This window comes from Cygnus olor, chromosome 5 (genome assembly GCF_009769625.2).
Source record: "Cygnus olor isolate bCygOlo1 chromosome 5, bCygOlo1.pri.v2, whole genome shotgun sequence".
Classification (NCBI taxonomy): Eukaryota; Metazoa; Chordata; class Aves; order Anseriformes; family Anatidae; genus Cygnus; species Cygnus olor.
In genome coordinates this window covers 23,909,507-23,926,043 of record NC_049173.1, presented here as the reverse complement: position 1 = coordinate 23,926,043, position 16,537 = coordinate 23,909,507, and the positions used below count along the sequence as shown (strand labels likewise).

The 16,537-nt window shown below is 46.3% G+C and overlaps 1 protein-coding gene across 2 annotated transcripts in view; it reads left to right on the top strand.

Moving 5' to 3' along the window:
• IFT43 (intraflagellar transport 43) overlaps positions 1–16,537 on the top strand; it is a 45,086-nt gene that overhangs the window by 25,158 nt on the left and 3,391 nt on the right. For both annotated transcript variants that reach the window (XM_040560528.1, XM_040560527.1), the window contains 2 exons: positions 3,566–3,598; positions 4,001–4,047. In XM_040560528.1, the coding sequence (XP_040416462.1) occupies positions 3,566–3,598; positions 4,001–4,047 (80 nt within the window). The remainder of the gene's footprint in view (positions 1–3,565; positions 3,599–4,000; positions 4,048–16,537) is intronic.

The following is a 16,537-nucleotide window of genomic DNA, read 5'->3' as shown; positions in this document are numbered from 1 at the left end:
GCCTGTCAGTGTTCAAGAGGCACTTGGAGAATGCCCGTACTAATCTGCTTTAACTTTGGTTAGCCCTGAAGTGGTCAGGCAGTTGGACTCAATGATCTTTGGAGGTCCCTTCCAGCAGAACAATTGTATTGTGTTGTATTCTATAGTTCTTACACAATTGTTCATTTTGTGGATGCTTGTTGCTGCCTTCCCTGTACTGTGCCTCCTGCTGGAGCAAACAGACCAGGGCAGCGCACTTGCTGAGAGCACAAGAAAAAGGTAGGAAATCTATCGATATTGGCTTGAGTTTACAGTCTGGTTTCTTCAGTGCCTGCTTCCACTCATCACTAGAAAGCTGTGCCCTTGTGGTGGATGGGGAGGATGCTGTGTAGCCAGGCATGGTATTCCTACAGGATGAAATGTTGGTCTCAGCATGTTGCAGTTGGCATTGATAAGCTGAGACACTTCTCAGGACTGGGTACCCCACTATACTTAAAGCAGTGTGGTAACTTCACAAAGAATGCCTGCAGGGCTTTCAACAGCACCTGGAGACCAAAGGGACAGGCAGGTGGCTGGTTCTGCCAGTACAGTATCTCCCTCTACTGCTTAGCCCTCAGCTAAGCTTATGAAGTCCACAGGGTTGGAGGCAGAGCACATTTTAAGGGTCTGTTAACACCTTTCTTTCCTTACTGCCTTGAACGTTTTTAACTTTAAGACATGGGGCAAAGCTTGTCTTTTCTCTCAGATTTAGATGATGCAGTAGGGCCAAAAAAGCAAAACATTAGTCAGGAACAAACCAAAAATATTTTGTAATTGTTTTCCAGACTGAAGCAAGGAATTAAACAGTAACATGTCATTAAACAAAACAAAAGGAAGACTCTGTGTTTAAGGCTCCATAAAAAAAATGAAAGGAAATAGTAAGCTGGTTGGTATCTTCTTTACCTAGTAGCTTGGTCATCAAGGCCACATAGGGTTTTCTGCAATTTCTGCTGGCACTCCAGAAATTTCATACCATAAATCCCTGATAGTTCTCTACCTGTGAGCTGGTTTGAAATGCCAGTTTCATCAATTGATGCTGTTCCAAGTCATATATTAACAAACCTCTGTAGTGCAGGTGACTGAAAGCAGATGTCTCTCCTAAACAGAACAGCAGTCATTTCTAGCTCCTGCTCTACTTCCCCTGGTAGTTAAATGCTCTGTGTAAACCACGGTACTGTCAACACGAGAGGCTGGCATCATCCGCTGCCACCTTTGTGCCCTGAAGCATGGGGACTGGGGTATTCCCCTGGAGGGGCTGACAGTGGGGATTTAGTTCTCCCTGGAGAGAACTGTCCTATTTGGTAGGAGAGTATTCTAACACCCAGACTCAAGCATTAAAGCAGGCACTACTACTGTCCTCTCCTGGCTTATGACTTTATTCCCCAAATTACCATTTTCTCCAATACAATGCAGCTATTTCATAATAAAGTAAAGCTATTTGGCAAATCTAAAGATAGTTTTGGAAATGCTGAAACTACACTATTCTAGAATTGTGTAGAAGTCTGAGTGTATTGTACAAAATATGAAAATGTGAGTGAGGGCAGAAGATTGAACCTGAGCAAGGGCATTGGGACCTGCAGCAAAGCTGCCCAGATTTGGAGTCATCTAGAACAGTAAAGTGAATTCTCACTGTGTATGTTTGCCTATTGCCCTCGATGAATCCTTTTCTAACATAACCAGGAAAAGCTGGGAACGTTTTAAGTCTGAGAATGAGCGTAATAGTCTCTGCCTCTAGGACTAACTTACAACTGCCTTCCCATTGGGCCACCTGGATTTCTGCCATGACAGGGAGCTCAGGAAAAAGAAACAGAAATTGCTTACGGGGATAGCAAGGCCCTCTCCTGGGAAGTAGAAGCATCTGGAGTGTTGCACTCTTGCCTGGGGACAGGCAATGAGCAAGGATGTAAGAAGTGTGAGTACTGATGGAAAGAAAAGGGTTATTTGGGGCTGGACAATTATCAAGAGTATGGGATCATGCTAAGAAGAGGCTAGATTGAACCTCCAGGAAATGATCCCACTGTGAGGGCAAGGGTCTGAAGACAGGGTGTGGGAAGCAGTTCTGTGAAGGCAGAAGGGGGAGAGAGAAGATAAATCTTGCATCATCTTTTCATATCTGTCTTTTCAGATACCATCCACCAGCATGAGCTGGCAGTGGGCTCTCTAGAGCCATTCCTTCCTGTCTCCATAGTATCAGGGGCTTCACAAAACTGGGGAAAAGGATGCAACTGGACAATTGCTTCTCACTGAAAGAACGCTCCTGAATTCCCCAACTCCATTGTACTTCTGCCTTGGCATGAACAGAAGGGTGCAAATGTAGCTGAAAGCTTGGGTGCAGATGTCACTTATATGGCTGCAGTTCTGATCATAGCAGTGGATGTTATAGAGCTCAGATCACTGATTTGGTCTCATTTTTAGCTTCTCACAGACTGCAAGCTCCAAGGAGAGCAGTGGAGACAAGGGGCTTTCTCCTTCTCATAGCTAGATATTCTCTGTGTCCTGCTCCTTGCTCTTACAAGAGCAGACTGTTCACAGGAGAACTAGATGAGGATGGTGGCCTGCTAGAACAGAGAACTGATAAAAAGTCTGCCCCATATCACGCAACTGCTTTGAAAGGAGCTGTGCAAGGCAATGAAGCAGCTTCTCTTGCATCTTGGTGTGTCTTGGGACAGTGCATGTGGTAGGGGAGAGCCCCATGTATCCCTTGTCATGGTGCCCTGACTTAAGGGAGGGGAGAATATTTATTCCCAACACATAGAGATGAAACTTCACTCTGCAAAATGGCCAAAGCAATCAGCGAGTGATGGAGTATCTGCTAAAAAGAAACCTGGCATTTAATTAACTTTTCAAAGTGCTGGTTCAGCAACCTCCATGTTTTACATTTTGAATATTGAACAAGCGTTCCTAATCGGAACTGAATTACTTCTGGGCTTGCTGGGGTGGAGAGCAAGGGAGCTGCCATTTGCCAGTGCCTCCCCCCCTCAACGTTATTATTATGAACTCCTGTTAACTCAGCTGGATCAACCCTGATTTACTGCAGCGACAGCGTGTCTGACCTGAACTTGGCCGGCTCAAGTAGGGCTCCTAACCTGCAAAGGCAACCAGATAATCTTAAAGCACAACCAGGGGCAGGAAGAACCTGCCGATCTCTCAGGGGTAGGTAGACAAAGTATGTATTTTTCTTCACTCCTAATGTGCCAACCTCTGTACTCAGGTAAGGCAAGCTTTACCCACAGCTGATGGCAGAGAGGATGAAAAAGGATCTGAGAAACTAAAAAAAAAAAAAAAAGACAACAAAAAAACAGTGTGTGTTGCTCTCACTGTACCTGTGTCTGTCTGTCTTTGGGATCTAAATGTTTCAGCTTTAACCTGATGCATTCAGGGACTTTGGTTCAGTGGTTACTCAGAACTACTTTTTAAAGGAGCGTTGTGTGATATCAGACCCAGGTGCAGGAACTGTTTTGCACATTAAGAGTGATATAGGGAAAGGTGTGCTTTTTTGTAAGTTTTTCTAGCCTTTTCTAAACATAAGCATTTCCTTGTCTTACAGGTCAGGAAAAAAGCGTGCGGAAGAAGTAGAAGAGTAAGTTCCTCTTGTTGCTAGGACTTCTTTTACAGCGTTATATCTGTTTTCATGGAGAAGGGGCATGCAACTCTAAATTCATGTACACCAAGATCTGGAACATGGGAAGGATGCAGAACCTGGCATGAATTCATGTCTTGTGTCCCAGTATGGGTCAGGACTGGTCACTCTGTAGTTCCCTGGGTGTGGAGTAAGGTGACGGCTCTGTCACTCCCATATAATGGAAAGAGGGAGAAGCGTCTGCTTTCCCAGCAGATTCACCCCAGCCACTGCTGTCTAAGCCATGTGTAATAACCTAGGGGTTTGTCTCAGGTACAAGGCTTGTGGGGAAAAAGGGGACACAGGATGCTTTTCTGACCTTGCATTTGAAATTATTTATTTCCTTCTTGTGTTTTGCTGCAGCCATCGTCTCAGACAGCAGAGCCTGGAGGTATCAAGTGATGGAGGAGGTAAGGTATTACCTACTTGACTGCAAGAATTGCCTTCATGCATGTCTGGGGGTTCTCCAGTAAAGTGAGCAGAGACATCTGGTTAGAAATGGCAAGGGAATGAACCACCCTGGAGGGAAACAAATGTGGTAGCTGCTTAAGTTTCCCAGCTGCTGAAATGGGGAGAGAGAGCAAAGGAGATAGAGAGGAGGAGGAGGAAGTGAGCCTGCAGTCTAAGTCTGGCTCTTCATTAAAACAGAATAACAAAAAGCCTTGGGGAAGAAGGAAAGCATCAAGGGGACACTTTTCTCTGTGATTGCCTCCATATGGAGAATAGTGCACTGGGGTAAGAAGAGAGCTAAAAGACCAATAAAAGGGTAAGAGCAGGGATAGAAAGCACTACTGTCCCCTAGTTCAGGTGAGAGCAGGCTCTACTTAAAGTCCCTCTTGTGTTTTATGATAACACCCCAGTCTTGTGCCAGTCAGGACGAGTGCCTGCACAGTTCTCTTGGGGCCTCTGTCATGACAGAATTCTTCATTTAAAGAATCCACTTGCCAAATGCAATATCTGAGGTCAGAAGCTAAACATATGTACTGGTAGGTTATCCCACCCCATCCCTCTACAGGCTGCTGTGTAATCTACTGGACTCCTGACTTAGCACTAGTTTTCTTTATAGTTTATACCACTTACTCTTCTAGCACTGGATAAACCAAGAAAATGCTCAGGAAAAATCCACAGTATGAAGTACTATAAGACTACGGACATAGAAATTCTTTGAAGTCTCTAGGAGGTTCCTAAATTTTCAAGGGCTAAGAATTTTATACTGTGTATAAAACGTTGCATCTGTAAAATATCTTCAAGTGTTTGAAGAATTAGTAGGAGTCACAAAGGATCAGACATCAGTATGGTTAATGAGACTGAGTAGAAGGCTTATTTGGGTCTTCCAGACAAATTAAGCATTACAACATATGACTGCCAGAAGTGGCACCTTTACAGCACTGGCATCTTCAGAATAGACTTAATTTCCCCTCTGGGAAGTTTCTTGGGCTTCATAGGCTTCAGCATACATCACTGAGGCTGATAGTCTGTTCCAAATAGCTATTTGACTGTTTGCATATGTGCTGTCCTTCTCACTGAAACTTGGGCTTATATTCAGAGTACAACTTTCTTTGCTAACTAAGTGTAAAAACGCTTGCCATATGTTAGCAGCATGTGACTTTTAGTGCTCCCACACCTCGGGTAATAAGTACAGAGTAGAATTGATACAGAATGTGCTATGAAGACATGGTAAGTCATAATACACTTATTTATCTCTACCTAACCTATGGTTAATAGTTGATTTTGGATTGTTTGCTAATCAGAATTCATTTTTAGATTATATGTATGTGTTAGAAGGATCCTGCTAATCTTGCTGTGGTTCCTACCCAGGCAGTTTCCAGTACAGTCAGGTACGCTGGGTTGTAGATCTAATTTCCATATGGAAAATCTCTAAATGATCAGTGCATTGCATGCTTGTGGTCCTATTTCTACAGGTAGTGCAAACAGGCTAATTCTGGGAGAACTGCTCTCTGTGTGGGCAGTCAATAATTGCAGTCAAGAAAACTGACGTACAAACAAACTCCAGAACCTAATTAAAATTAATTTTGTGAATAAGCTGAGAGATATAAATAACTGCCCAGTGTAGAAGGCAGGGAGCAGCACTGCGCAGTTGTGCTGTAAATTGAGCCATATAGGCCTGCCTTCACACAGACCTTCCTGGTGTGGGGGTCCTCAAGGATGGGTCATGGTTATTTTGTGCTGCATAATGTGTTAGGTTGTACGCCTTAATAGGAACAGGTGTGGTTGCCTGCTGATTGCTGCTGTCAACCAAGACGTTTGGACTGCCTTCCTTTAACCTGTTAGAAAGGTTAGCTCTACCGTTCCATTAACATTGCTTGTCCCCCATCCAACCTTTTTATTGAAAGAATGAAAGACAAAACTGTGTGCATTTAAAAAGATAGCCTTATGTATCTGAAGTGTGCTCAGTTGTGATCATTTGTATGGCACTAATGACCAGAGGCTCAGAATTTGGAGTCTGTTGGAGGAAGCATTAAAAAAGCATAGGCCCTGGACAGAGCCTACGGTTCGGCATGTGGAGAACGGAGGGAAGGTCACACAGCCAAGTGGAGACTAGGTTTTATTATGCCTTGTAGTTTCAGAAGTAAAACTAGAATTCTCTCACTACCATTCGTACTGTGCATGAAATAGCATCTGATTACTCATCTCCATGGGATTTTGGGAGAGGACAGTTGCTTCACAGACTGTGGGAAGGCTGGGGAAAGACCAAATAACCTGGAAGGTCGTAAGCGGGTGGTCCAGACAGGGACACGCATGGAACCATATGCAGTTCTAGCCATTCCTTGCAGGTGCACAGAGAAACCCAGAAGGTGCAAGTTATCCATAATGCACAATACAGACTGTCAAAATCCTGCAAGTGAAGTAAGTACCTTGGCTCAGGCTTTGCTCAGAATTCATTTTCTTTAATCCATATTTTTTCTTCATATGGGAAGATAGGAATTCATATAGGAATTCTTCTTATCCAGGCCAAGAGAGCCATTTTAAAAAGGAGCCAGTTTTGAGTTTATAGGAAGCAAATAAATGTGTTTTACTAAAAGCACCATTTGCTCCTGTAAAACTCCAAGCTGGAAAGACTGATTTGAAAAAGTGCAGTGTCTCTCCAGCAACAGTTCTGGTGTGTCTAGTTGACGGGTGTTTGGGTTTCCTACAGCACCTGCTCTGAGCTCAGTGCCCATCCTCCTGAACAGACACTGGGACCTGTTAGTACATAGGCATAGAAAATGGATAACGTATTTTTGCTAGGCTGATATGTGTCCAACTGAACCCTGGCATGGTGGGGCCCAGCTCCTCGGCACCATGGGCTCCTGCTTTAACAGGATTTAATGCAGCACAACTTGAGGAATAATAAACCTTCATAAGCAACAAAAAGGTGTTTAATTCCTAGAGGACAGGCCACGTTGAGTCACTTTTGGCCAGGGGCAATTGGGGGCTTAATGCTATGTATGTAGCAATCTGGGCAATCTGAGAGAGAGGAGTTTAAGGGTAATTGCTCAATTTTCTGTCCATGTCAACAGGGAAAATGGGCAGCAGTGACTGAGCGCTGCGCAGCAGGGAAACTGCATGAGATGGGAGATGGGAGACTATCAGCAGAGTTTAAGAAGTGCTATCTGCAGAATGCTATTTCCTTTCCTGCAGCATTCAAGATCTGCTTCTCCCCAGTACAGACTGTTCTTTGTCATAAAGTGGGAGAACAGACAATTGAGTTCACGTTGAAGGGCTTTCCCCTCAATTTGCTCCTTTCTCCAGCAGGACAGTAGAGTCTCTGCTTCTGCTTTGCTTGGGTATTTCATTTGGCTTTACTCGGTTTGTGTGTCTCATTCTGACATGCAGCTACAACGGGCTGTTTCCTGTTGGGGTGAGAAGTATTGGCATTTTTCTCTGCCTCTCCACCAGCAAACTACTTCATCATGCTGGCTAAAAGCTTCCCCTTTGTTCCTTTCACGTCCACCTGTTCTGCACTGCTGGGTTGCACTCCCCCAACGCCTGTATCTTCAATACATTGCCCTTGGACTTTTCCCCTCAGCACTGCAGTGGGGGCTTGTTAGCTAAGATCGGCACCTCTCTGCAAGCTCTCCTTCCTGCACAGACTGTTTCCCCGTCTTCAGCAGTCCCTTCCCCTTTTCTGTCTGTTACTCGGGGGATGCACAGCTCCTAGTACAGGGCTTCCCTTGGAGGACTGGGCTGTGACACGTGCGATTCTCTGTCTGCGGGAACAACGGCTTGTTATTTTAAAGCAGATAGTGTGTGTGAATGAGAGAGCTGATTGAAATGAAAGCCTGACTATGCTATGCAGACAACCTGAACCTGACCTGCAGGTGAGGAAAGCTGCAGGGGGACAGTCACTAGATCTGTGCCCTCAAGGCAAAACCCCTTCCTGCCTGCTGGGAAGCCTCCTCAAGGAAGCAGAGCTAACGGTGAGACCTCTCTATACAATGTCAACTTTTAGAAGGACTTCTTACCCTTCTAGCATGTGGCAGTAGCTCCTTTGCATTTGAACAGAATGAAAAAAAAAAAAAGGAAAGAAAGAGAAAGAGAGAGAGAGAAAGAAATGGGCACATGCCATGGTCCCTGCATCCTCCTGGGGTGTGACATCTGCCTGTCAGGTGGGAGGCAGCCCTCACGGGATATCTGGCACTTGGAATAAATAGAGCCATAAAATACCAAACACCTCATGAACTGCATGCAGATATGCACCAATGATGAAATTGCTCCAAACAGAGCTGAGAGTAAGAGCATGGTGTGGGTTATTGCTGCCTGCATCATTCCTGACAAAGTTTGCTGGTTGCTTCCCCGGAGAGCTGCTGTTTTTACAGAATGCACCAAGTGCTGGTGGATTCCAGGGACTGTGACTGCAAGGAGTTTGTGACGGAGAAAGCAGCTCTACTGGCCAAGCATTAGGCAGAAGGGTAAGAGGAACTGCAGGAACTGTCAGGGAGATGGTGAGTGGGAGCTTCAGAGGCTCAGGAGACAGCACTGGGAACAGTTTGAGCAGAGCTAAATGGACTCAAAGCACTGTGCATCAGTGCAATGGAGACCGAGAGGAAAGCAAGATGTTTGGGACGTTGTGTGAGTGGGCTGAGAGGAGCCTGGGGCAGGGTGACAGAAACTGCTGAGTTTCTTGGATTCTGCACTGTGACTCTGTGTGTGGCGCTGTCAGCACACCGGCTGCTCCCCTTGGCTGCTCCCTTACAGCACTGCCCCGAATCTCTGTGCAAGGGCAGTGAAGGGCAAACTCAGACCAACCTGAAGGTTTCCCCTCTGCTGCTGGTCCAGGCCAGCCTGAACTCCTCCAGGGACTGCTGACAACATTGGGATCTAGAGCCTCTGGTGTTCGAGGAAGTCTCTGCCTTGGCAGGCACAGTGGATGGGGTGGAGCAGATAACATATCCCAAGGGATGTGGCTGAAGTGCTGTTTGGAGTGGCTAACCACTTGTCAGGGGGCAGTGGGCAGTTTAATTGCAAGGGAGCAAGCACAGCTTGTTTGGGGCTGATAAAGATGGTCTGGGTGAGCATCTTCCACGACTAAATTCTGCGACATGGTAGATACAGAGCCATATTGGTCCTGTGATTGCTGAGTCCATAAGTGTAGTTGATGGACTAGGTTTACCTACAACACCCTTTAAGAAAAAGCTCTTGAAAGATGATTACAGAATTGAGACACCATCATTTAAAACTGCCTAAGGCAAACTTCTTTGAAAATTGCAGCAGTGGAGGGACAGAGAGAGAACCGCGTAGCCCTTGATTGTCGTGTCGTTCCCTCAGGACCCGTTCCCCCTCCCCCTTAGTTTCTCATCTGATATGAGAGAGAGCAGCAGTAAGATTCCTCATCTGTCTTATGAAAATCCGATTCTGAGTGGCTCTGATCAAACCCAGCTGGCTGTCAGCAGCGGTGGCCTTGTGTGGAGGGAGGGAGGCTTCTGAGGAGTTGCTGGATGTGGAAATGTCATGGGTGCTGCCGATCAAAGAGGCATTTTTTAATAAATATATATAAGAAAAAATAAAAAAAAACTAAGGATTTAGCATAAAAGAAATGTAGTTTGTCTTGTTTTTCCAGCGTTACATGAAGAGGATGAAATAGAATCAGATACGGCTGCTCCTGAACGTACTTCCACGGGAGCATTTGAGAAGGTTCTTTCTCTGCCACACTAATGCTCTAACACAAAATCACTCATCTCCAGTGTTATTGGGGAGGATTTTGTGCTCCTGAGTTCACCAGACCCTCCCTCGGTACCTCATGCCTTCTCATCTGCTGCCCCACTACCTCCTAAGTGTGTTCCAGCGGGGGAATACTGCAAAGGAGCTGGGAACAGCTTTGAAAAGAGGAAAGCAGATGTTACTGGAAAGGAGGGCAGGGTCAGTACTCTGTCAGTGGGCTGTTGGTAAGGCTAGGAGGTGTCTGGCCACTGCAGATAACCTCAGGAATATGTTGGACTCTGGGTCCTGAGCCTGGCCTCCACTCCGTCTGTCCTATGCGGCTGGTGAAAAACCTGTGCATTAAGAGGTTCCTCGTCTTTTAAAGCTGCCAGTGCCTGGTCTTCTTGCACAATACAGCACAGGCTACTGCCTGTTGAAGCCCAGCACAGAGCTCAGGGACTCATCTGCCACGGCTCCTTGGTTTGCATTGCAGCGAACCATTCCTCGGTTTGCTCCTGGCATTGCAGCAGTGTATCTCTGCATCTCTCTTCATGCTTCCCAGGGGCTGAAACCGAGCAGAGGCTTTGTGGTGGTAGCAAATGTGCCTGAAACCTGTCCCAGCAAAGTGTCACATGAGGCAGAAGTCATATTATGCTGAGCAGTCTGAGAAAGCAAGGCGCTTTATCAAAGCAAGTCGGATGTCTCAGTGAACCACCCGACCTCCCAGGCAGTCCTCCATCTAGCTAGCAATATCCTCAGAGCGTTGTGGCTGAATTAAAAATGATTTTGTCTGATGCCTCTGTAAGGCAAGGCTGGAGGGTCATCACTGCATCTACTGCATGACCCACATACGTCCTGTGAATCCCCTGACAACTGCCCACTGGGTGACTTTTCCCTTCAGCTGCCTAGGTTGTGCTGTTACCGTTCTCTTCTCAAAAGGGTGTTCTGGGGCATGGGACAGTCAGGTTATCCTCTGCTTGTCTCAGCTTTTAAGGCAGCGCCGTGGCAGCTGTGGTACCGCCTGCTTTTTTACCCTGCTGTTTTCATCTCCCTGCTGGCTGATCAGGCACGTACACCATTCAGTATCAGCTCGCTGCTAGGGCAGTTTCAATCAGGGAAAGGTATCCCTATGAAATTAATGTCCCAGCGTCCAAAGATGTATTCTTTATCCTCTCCATTTGCCTGCTGCTCTCTTGAGAAAGCTTCCAAGAGGCTTAAAGCTTGTTTGTGTGTTCAGCAGAAGCTGTATGTGTCCCTTGTTCCTTATGTTTTTTTGAAGATTTTTTTTGCCTGTTGCTTTCCACTTTTTTCTTTAAAAAAATCCTTTTTTTTTTTAAATTCTCCATTTTTCCACTTAGAGAGAAAAATTATTTATTGCATTGAGATGCGCTAATTAAAGCCATTTTCTGGTATTTGGTTACTGAAGTGTTTGATGTCTCTCTGACAAGACCATGAAATGCACGGAGTGTCCACAGGGACAGAATTTGCTGAACACGGTGCTTTGTAAATGAGGGGACACAGTGTCGCAGCAGCTCATGAATATGAAACGCCCATGATGCTACCTCAGTGGACTTGAGAACACAGATGAATCCTGTCATGTGCTAAATGAGACCAATTTCTTTCACTTAACTTCATCTTCAATCAGACCTTCTTCCATTTGCCTGTTTAAAATTCCCCAAACGTGATGCAGAAGGTAACAGCGTTCAGTAAAACAAAGTTTTGCAGCAGCAGAGATATTGTAATTATCTCGTTTTTACATTTTAGGAGCAAGTAACTTAAACTATAGTTTCATTCTCATGCCTGCTTAGCGGCAGGGGACTGCCAGCTCCAGAAGCCGCTGCCCTTTTTGTTCTCTGGAGGTGGCAATGTGCAGACAGAGAGGACAGCTCAGTCCCGGCTGCAGGAACGCCTGCTCTGAGCTGGCCTCTGGAAGACTCACACGGCTGGAAGAAGTGGATCAGACGAAGTGCAATGGAGGCATTCTTTTGGAGGCATTTTGAGGTGTGTCAGGGTTTTGGCTCAGGTGACTCTTAAAGCAGCTCGGTGAGCAAGTAAGTGGCAGCCACACAGCTGAATAACTGCAGGCCTGACCCGGGACATGCTTTTTACACCGATTTATTGCCTGACCTTGAACAGATTCCGTCTGTCCCCACTTTGTCTCTAACAAAGAATTCGGTTCTGTGGGGCTAGGACCAGATCTTACCGTGAGCTTGCAGCACTTTGAGGGACCCAGCCTGCAGGTGTTGCTACTAAACCAAAAATCAGCTCAACCTGGGAGGGGAAGTGCAACTCCACAACCTGCAGGAGCAACTGGGCTGTAGGGTGGTACAGGCTCTTCCTTCTCCTGCTCATCACTTTCTGCCGTTGTTGTCCTCAGCTGTCAGTAAGTCGTTTGCTAAGGGGCAAAAAGGTGATGGTGTTGGCACTGCATGCGCTCTAGCATGAACACACAGAGCCCTGCTTTGTGTGTGACTTTAAAAATGGCTATTCCTTGTTTATTGTTTCGCTACCCATTTGCAGCGTGGATCACCCTCACTTTTCCCCTCCATCTTTTCCTCCTTCCATTTGTATACTTCTGCCTTATGCTATTAATGTCTCGCCATAACTTAGCCATGAAGTTTTTGGGTAAGATCTACCTCAGTCTAGCTATTGTAATAAAAATACTACTTTTAATTATACCCTGGGATTTAGATGTTTGAAGACAGTATATTACAGCTCCCCTGTTAGCCAATAATTGGTCCTGGTGTCTCCTACCCCACCATAACTCTTTGTGGATGCACTGATTTTGGTTTCATTTCTTGACAGTTTACTCTTGTTCAACATCATCTAGGGGACAGAGGGGAGTCTGCAATGGTCATCCAGCATTTGGTGCTCAGTATTTTACATCTCTACCATGAGCTGTTTCTGAAGCTAATATCTTGTTTATTTTTGGGCTGAGAAATCTGTGGGGGAAGGCTTTGTTGTATTGTGTTCCCAGTCATTTTGAGCAATAAGGAGAAGCCTCATCCATTTCTCTCTAAGGTCACTGTACACACTGTTACCCCTTCCACCTTCTATTGCATACGCATCTCTTCTGCTTCTAAAGCACTACCTGGCAGGTGTGCCCACCAGTTCTCCCCTCCCTTCAACTAAAATGAAATTAGGATACTCAGGGGGAGTTGAGTGCTATTTTTAGGAGCATTCTCTCTGTTATCTGCCATATGAAATGGGGATTCACAGTTCTGTCTGGGGAAGACCGTCTGAGGGAGGCTGCATAGGAAGAAGCATTCCCCTATAGCACAGGGCTCATAGGCCAGCTGGAAAACCAAGGTCAGTAATGTGGTTTGTACCCAGTTTGTTTCCCTATTTTAAATTCTTTACTAGTAACTCAAGCTTTATTTTAATGTTTCTCACTGTTATTATCATATCAGTTTGTTCTGATTTCAAAGTCTGCAGGAAAGAATGTGAAAGTGAGAGAAGAAAAGCTGGAGCTGTAAGATTTTCATGTGGTTTCTGAGATTTGCCTACAGTTTTGATAAAAAATAGTTGTTCAAAAATGATATGGAGTCTTCTCTCTTCTCCAAATGCAGCCAAATTGTGCAGAAAGAAAAAGGAAAAATAAAAGCCTAAGCTAGTCTGCAGAGAATCACCTTTCCTTTCCAGGTTTTGAAGCTATCCCTTCTTTTCATGTTCAAAACACTTCGTTTTCATAATGCCCAGGCCGTTTGTTCACTTGCTTGCAGAGACATGGTAGCTGTGAAGGTGTCCCCTTTTGCACACAGGCAGCTCCTTAACATGTAGGTATGTTGTCGAATCACTTCTAAAGCTTACGTACATGGAGACTGAATCCAGGCACAGGAGTCTGGCAGTAAATTGTGTGGTAAGATTCTACAGCAGAAACACAGGCGTGTCAGTGTTCTGGAGAATGAGCTGAAAGCCACGCACTCAACAGGAGGGAAAACAGTGGGTCACAGGGCAAATTACACAGAATGGGAGCTTGTAACGGGCCTTGTTTTTGGAGAAAGCCAAAACCTTTCCCAGCTGTATGCATGCTGCACTGCAAGACTGGGAGAACATGGTCCCGTGAACATTTCTGCAGGTACTACTATCACATGTAAGTAGTCTCACTACGCCTAATGGGAATATTAAAATAAAGAGTATGCCTATATTCTTGCAGCACTGTAGCCCATGTGGTACAGTTGACATAGTGCCATGACTTGAATGCGTTACCAGAAAAAGCTTACTGGAAAAAAAAAAAAAAAGAAAAGAGATGTAAACCCTTAGAAGAGTAACAAGAGTGATTAGGGGGCTGGAGACCAACTGAGGGGGAATGTTGTCTACTTGCTAATAAAGTGAGAAAGGAGACACTTTGCAAACTGTAAGGAGAGAGAAAGGAGAGGGAGGTGTGGCAGAGGGAAGGGGAAGTTATGAGTAACAAGTAAAATTAAGACCCAGATATTTCAGGCCTGATTTGCTATTGATAGCAGTTAGCTTAGGGAGCTGATATTTTCTTATAATTTGCCGTGTTTTTGTTCTGTTTCCTGTCAGTCTCTGACAGTCCTAAAGGGCATTACCTCAGCCTAGAAATGGACAAAATCGCCTGCACTTTGCAGTAAGAACAATCGTGCAGTTGCCTTTGTTGGAGGGGCTGGAAGGAGCCCCCAGAGCATTTCTACTTTTTCTGTCTGTAGTATTTTCAAAGAGTCTATAAAACATTGGAGCCTTGAATTTCTTTTGGAAAGAATTTCTATGTGATTGCCTGCATTTTGGTAATACAGAGTAGAGGATACTGGGCAAAGAGTTTGGGAATCTCTCCATGGAATTCAGTGGCAATGAGATAAAGTCAGCACTGGCACATCCAGGACTCTTCAGGAACCTGCAAAAATGGAGGGTGCATCACTGATCAGAACACTAACTTTACGGTTTTCTCTAGTTCAAAAAGAGATCAATAAAAGGAAAAAACAGGAAGAAGGGACCCCAAAAAGAGCACTGAGTGAAGAAATTCAGTTTGCTGTGAATACCTTCCACAGCTGTGCTGCCAAAAGAGGATAAGGATCTGACCCTCTCCTTTTACAGGAAATGCTGCCTGGTGGCTGAGGGTAGCTCTGCTCCCAGGTAGCTCTTCATTTACTTTTGTTTGCTGAGCAGCCTTCACAGTCTCCCGATGAAAGGGGTGAAATAGATCTGGAGAGATTAGGCTGTTTCTCACTCCCATGCTCATTTGCCTGCCCCTAGCAGGGCATGTAGGCATAGTGCTTGCTTCCTTCCCTTGGGCCAGCCTCACTGGTCTGCACCCTCCTTGGTCTTTATTGCTTATATACAGGGACTTTCTCCCACATTATCTCTGAGCAGCTTCTTCCACAGGTCAGTCTCTCAGACAATGGAGATACTTTCATCCTGTAATTGCATTTTGTTACAAATTTTATCCTGAGCTGGGAGCCCTTGCAGGAAAGAGCTGGCGGGACAGCAGCTTCTGCTGGGTATGTCCCTACATGCAGAGGGGGGCAGACCTATTGCAAAGGCACAGGGACACGCCGGCGAGGCATTTCTTGCACGTACCATCTAAGGGACAGCCTGCGGGCCTGTTGCTGCAGTTTTCCTTTAAACGTCTTTGGGAAGTTCGCCGTAGCCAGAAAGCCGCTTTGCAGGCACCTGTTCCTCGGGTGGCTGGGGAGCTCGAAGGCACAGCTCTGCTGAGATCGTCCAAGCTGTCACCGTCGTTCGCCTCGGCCTGGCTCTCACCGCAGCCGCTGTCCCGCTCAGCCCCTCCACCAGGCAGCCAATTAGTGAGAAATCCCACTGTGTGGCCGGCGCCGAACGGCCGCCGCGACGAAGCCCAGGCTGACCCGTGCCCCGTGCAGCTGGGCCACGGCTGCCTCCCACCCCGGCGGCCAGCGAGCCTGGGGGATGAAGAGGGGACGGCAGGCAGGAGAGGGCAGCTGAGAGCCTGCGGAGCTCTGACAGGCGGCCGGACAAGGGGCTCTTCAGCGAGACCCTGCCCAGAGCGCCACAGGTGGGGACGTCTCTCCAGCTCCTGAATATTCATCTCAGCCTGGGCTGCAGAACTGGGCAAAGTCAGGCCCAGCCGCCTGCTGTGGCCCGGCAGTAACACGGCCCCACGCTGCTGGCAGCGGCAGGAGCAGCCTGCCTGCCCCAGCGCTGGAGAGGCCAGCTTTGTCCCCACCGTGTGTGAGGGAAACCTCTTCGCAGAGCTGACCACCAGCATCTCCACGGTCTGAGTGCTCAGGGACCATGGAGAACTTTAGTAGCCTTCAGTCTTGAAAGGAGCTCTGCGCTGGCGTATTCTGTCCTTTGCTCCTCCAGTTACTTTCCTTTTTCTTCCTCTCTCCTTTTTTGCCCTCTCTATCTCCAAATGTTTACAGGACAGACCAAAAAGCATCTAGTGTTCCCTGAGCCTTGCTCTTTTAGCAGGATTCACTGTGCACCCAGTTTTTCCTGCTCTCCATCCTTCTTTTGTTTCTAGCATCCTTTTTTGGTGGAGCAGACATAGTCCTCATGCTGGGAATATCTAGTGACCTTTATCAGCTATTCCCGATTCACACTGGAAAAAAATAAAAGATTTATGACATTACAACTCGGTGAATCTTCCCTAGGCTTTGTATCAGCTGGACCACCAGCACTTCCTTCCTCAATTATCATGAAGATCACAGGTCTCTGCACAGTCTGAGTCCCAGCCAGCATCTCCTTCAACATGTAGGTTCACATGGCTTCTCCCAGTTTCTGTCTCACGTCTCATTTCTAACTGATTCTAGGAAACTG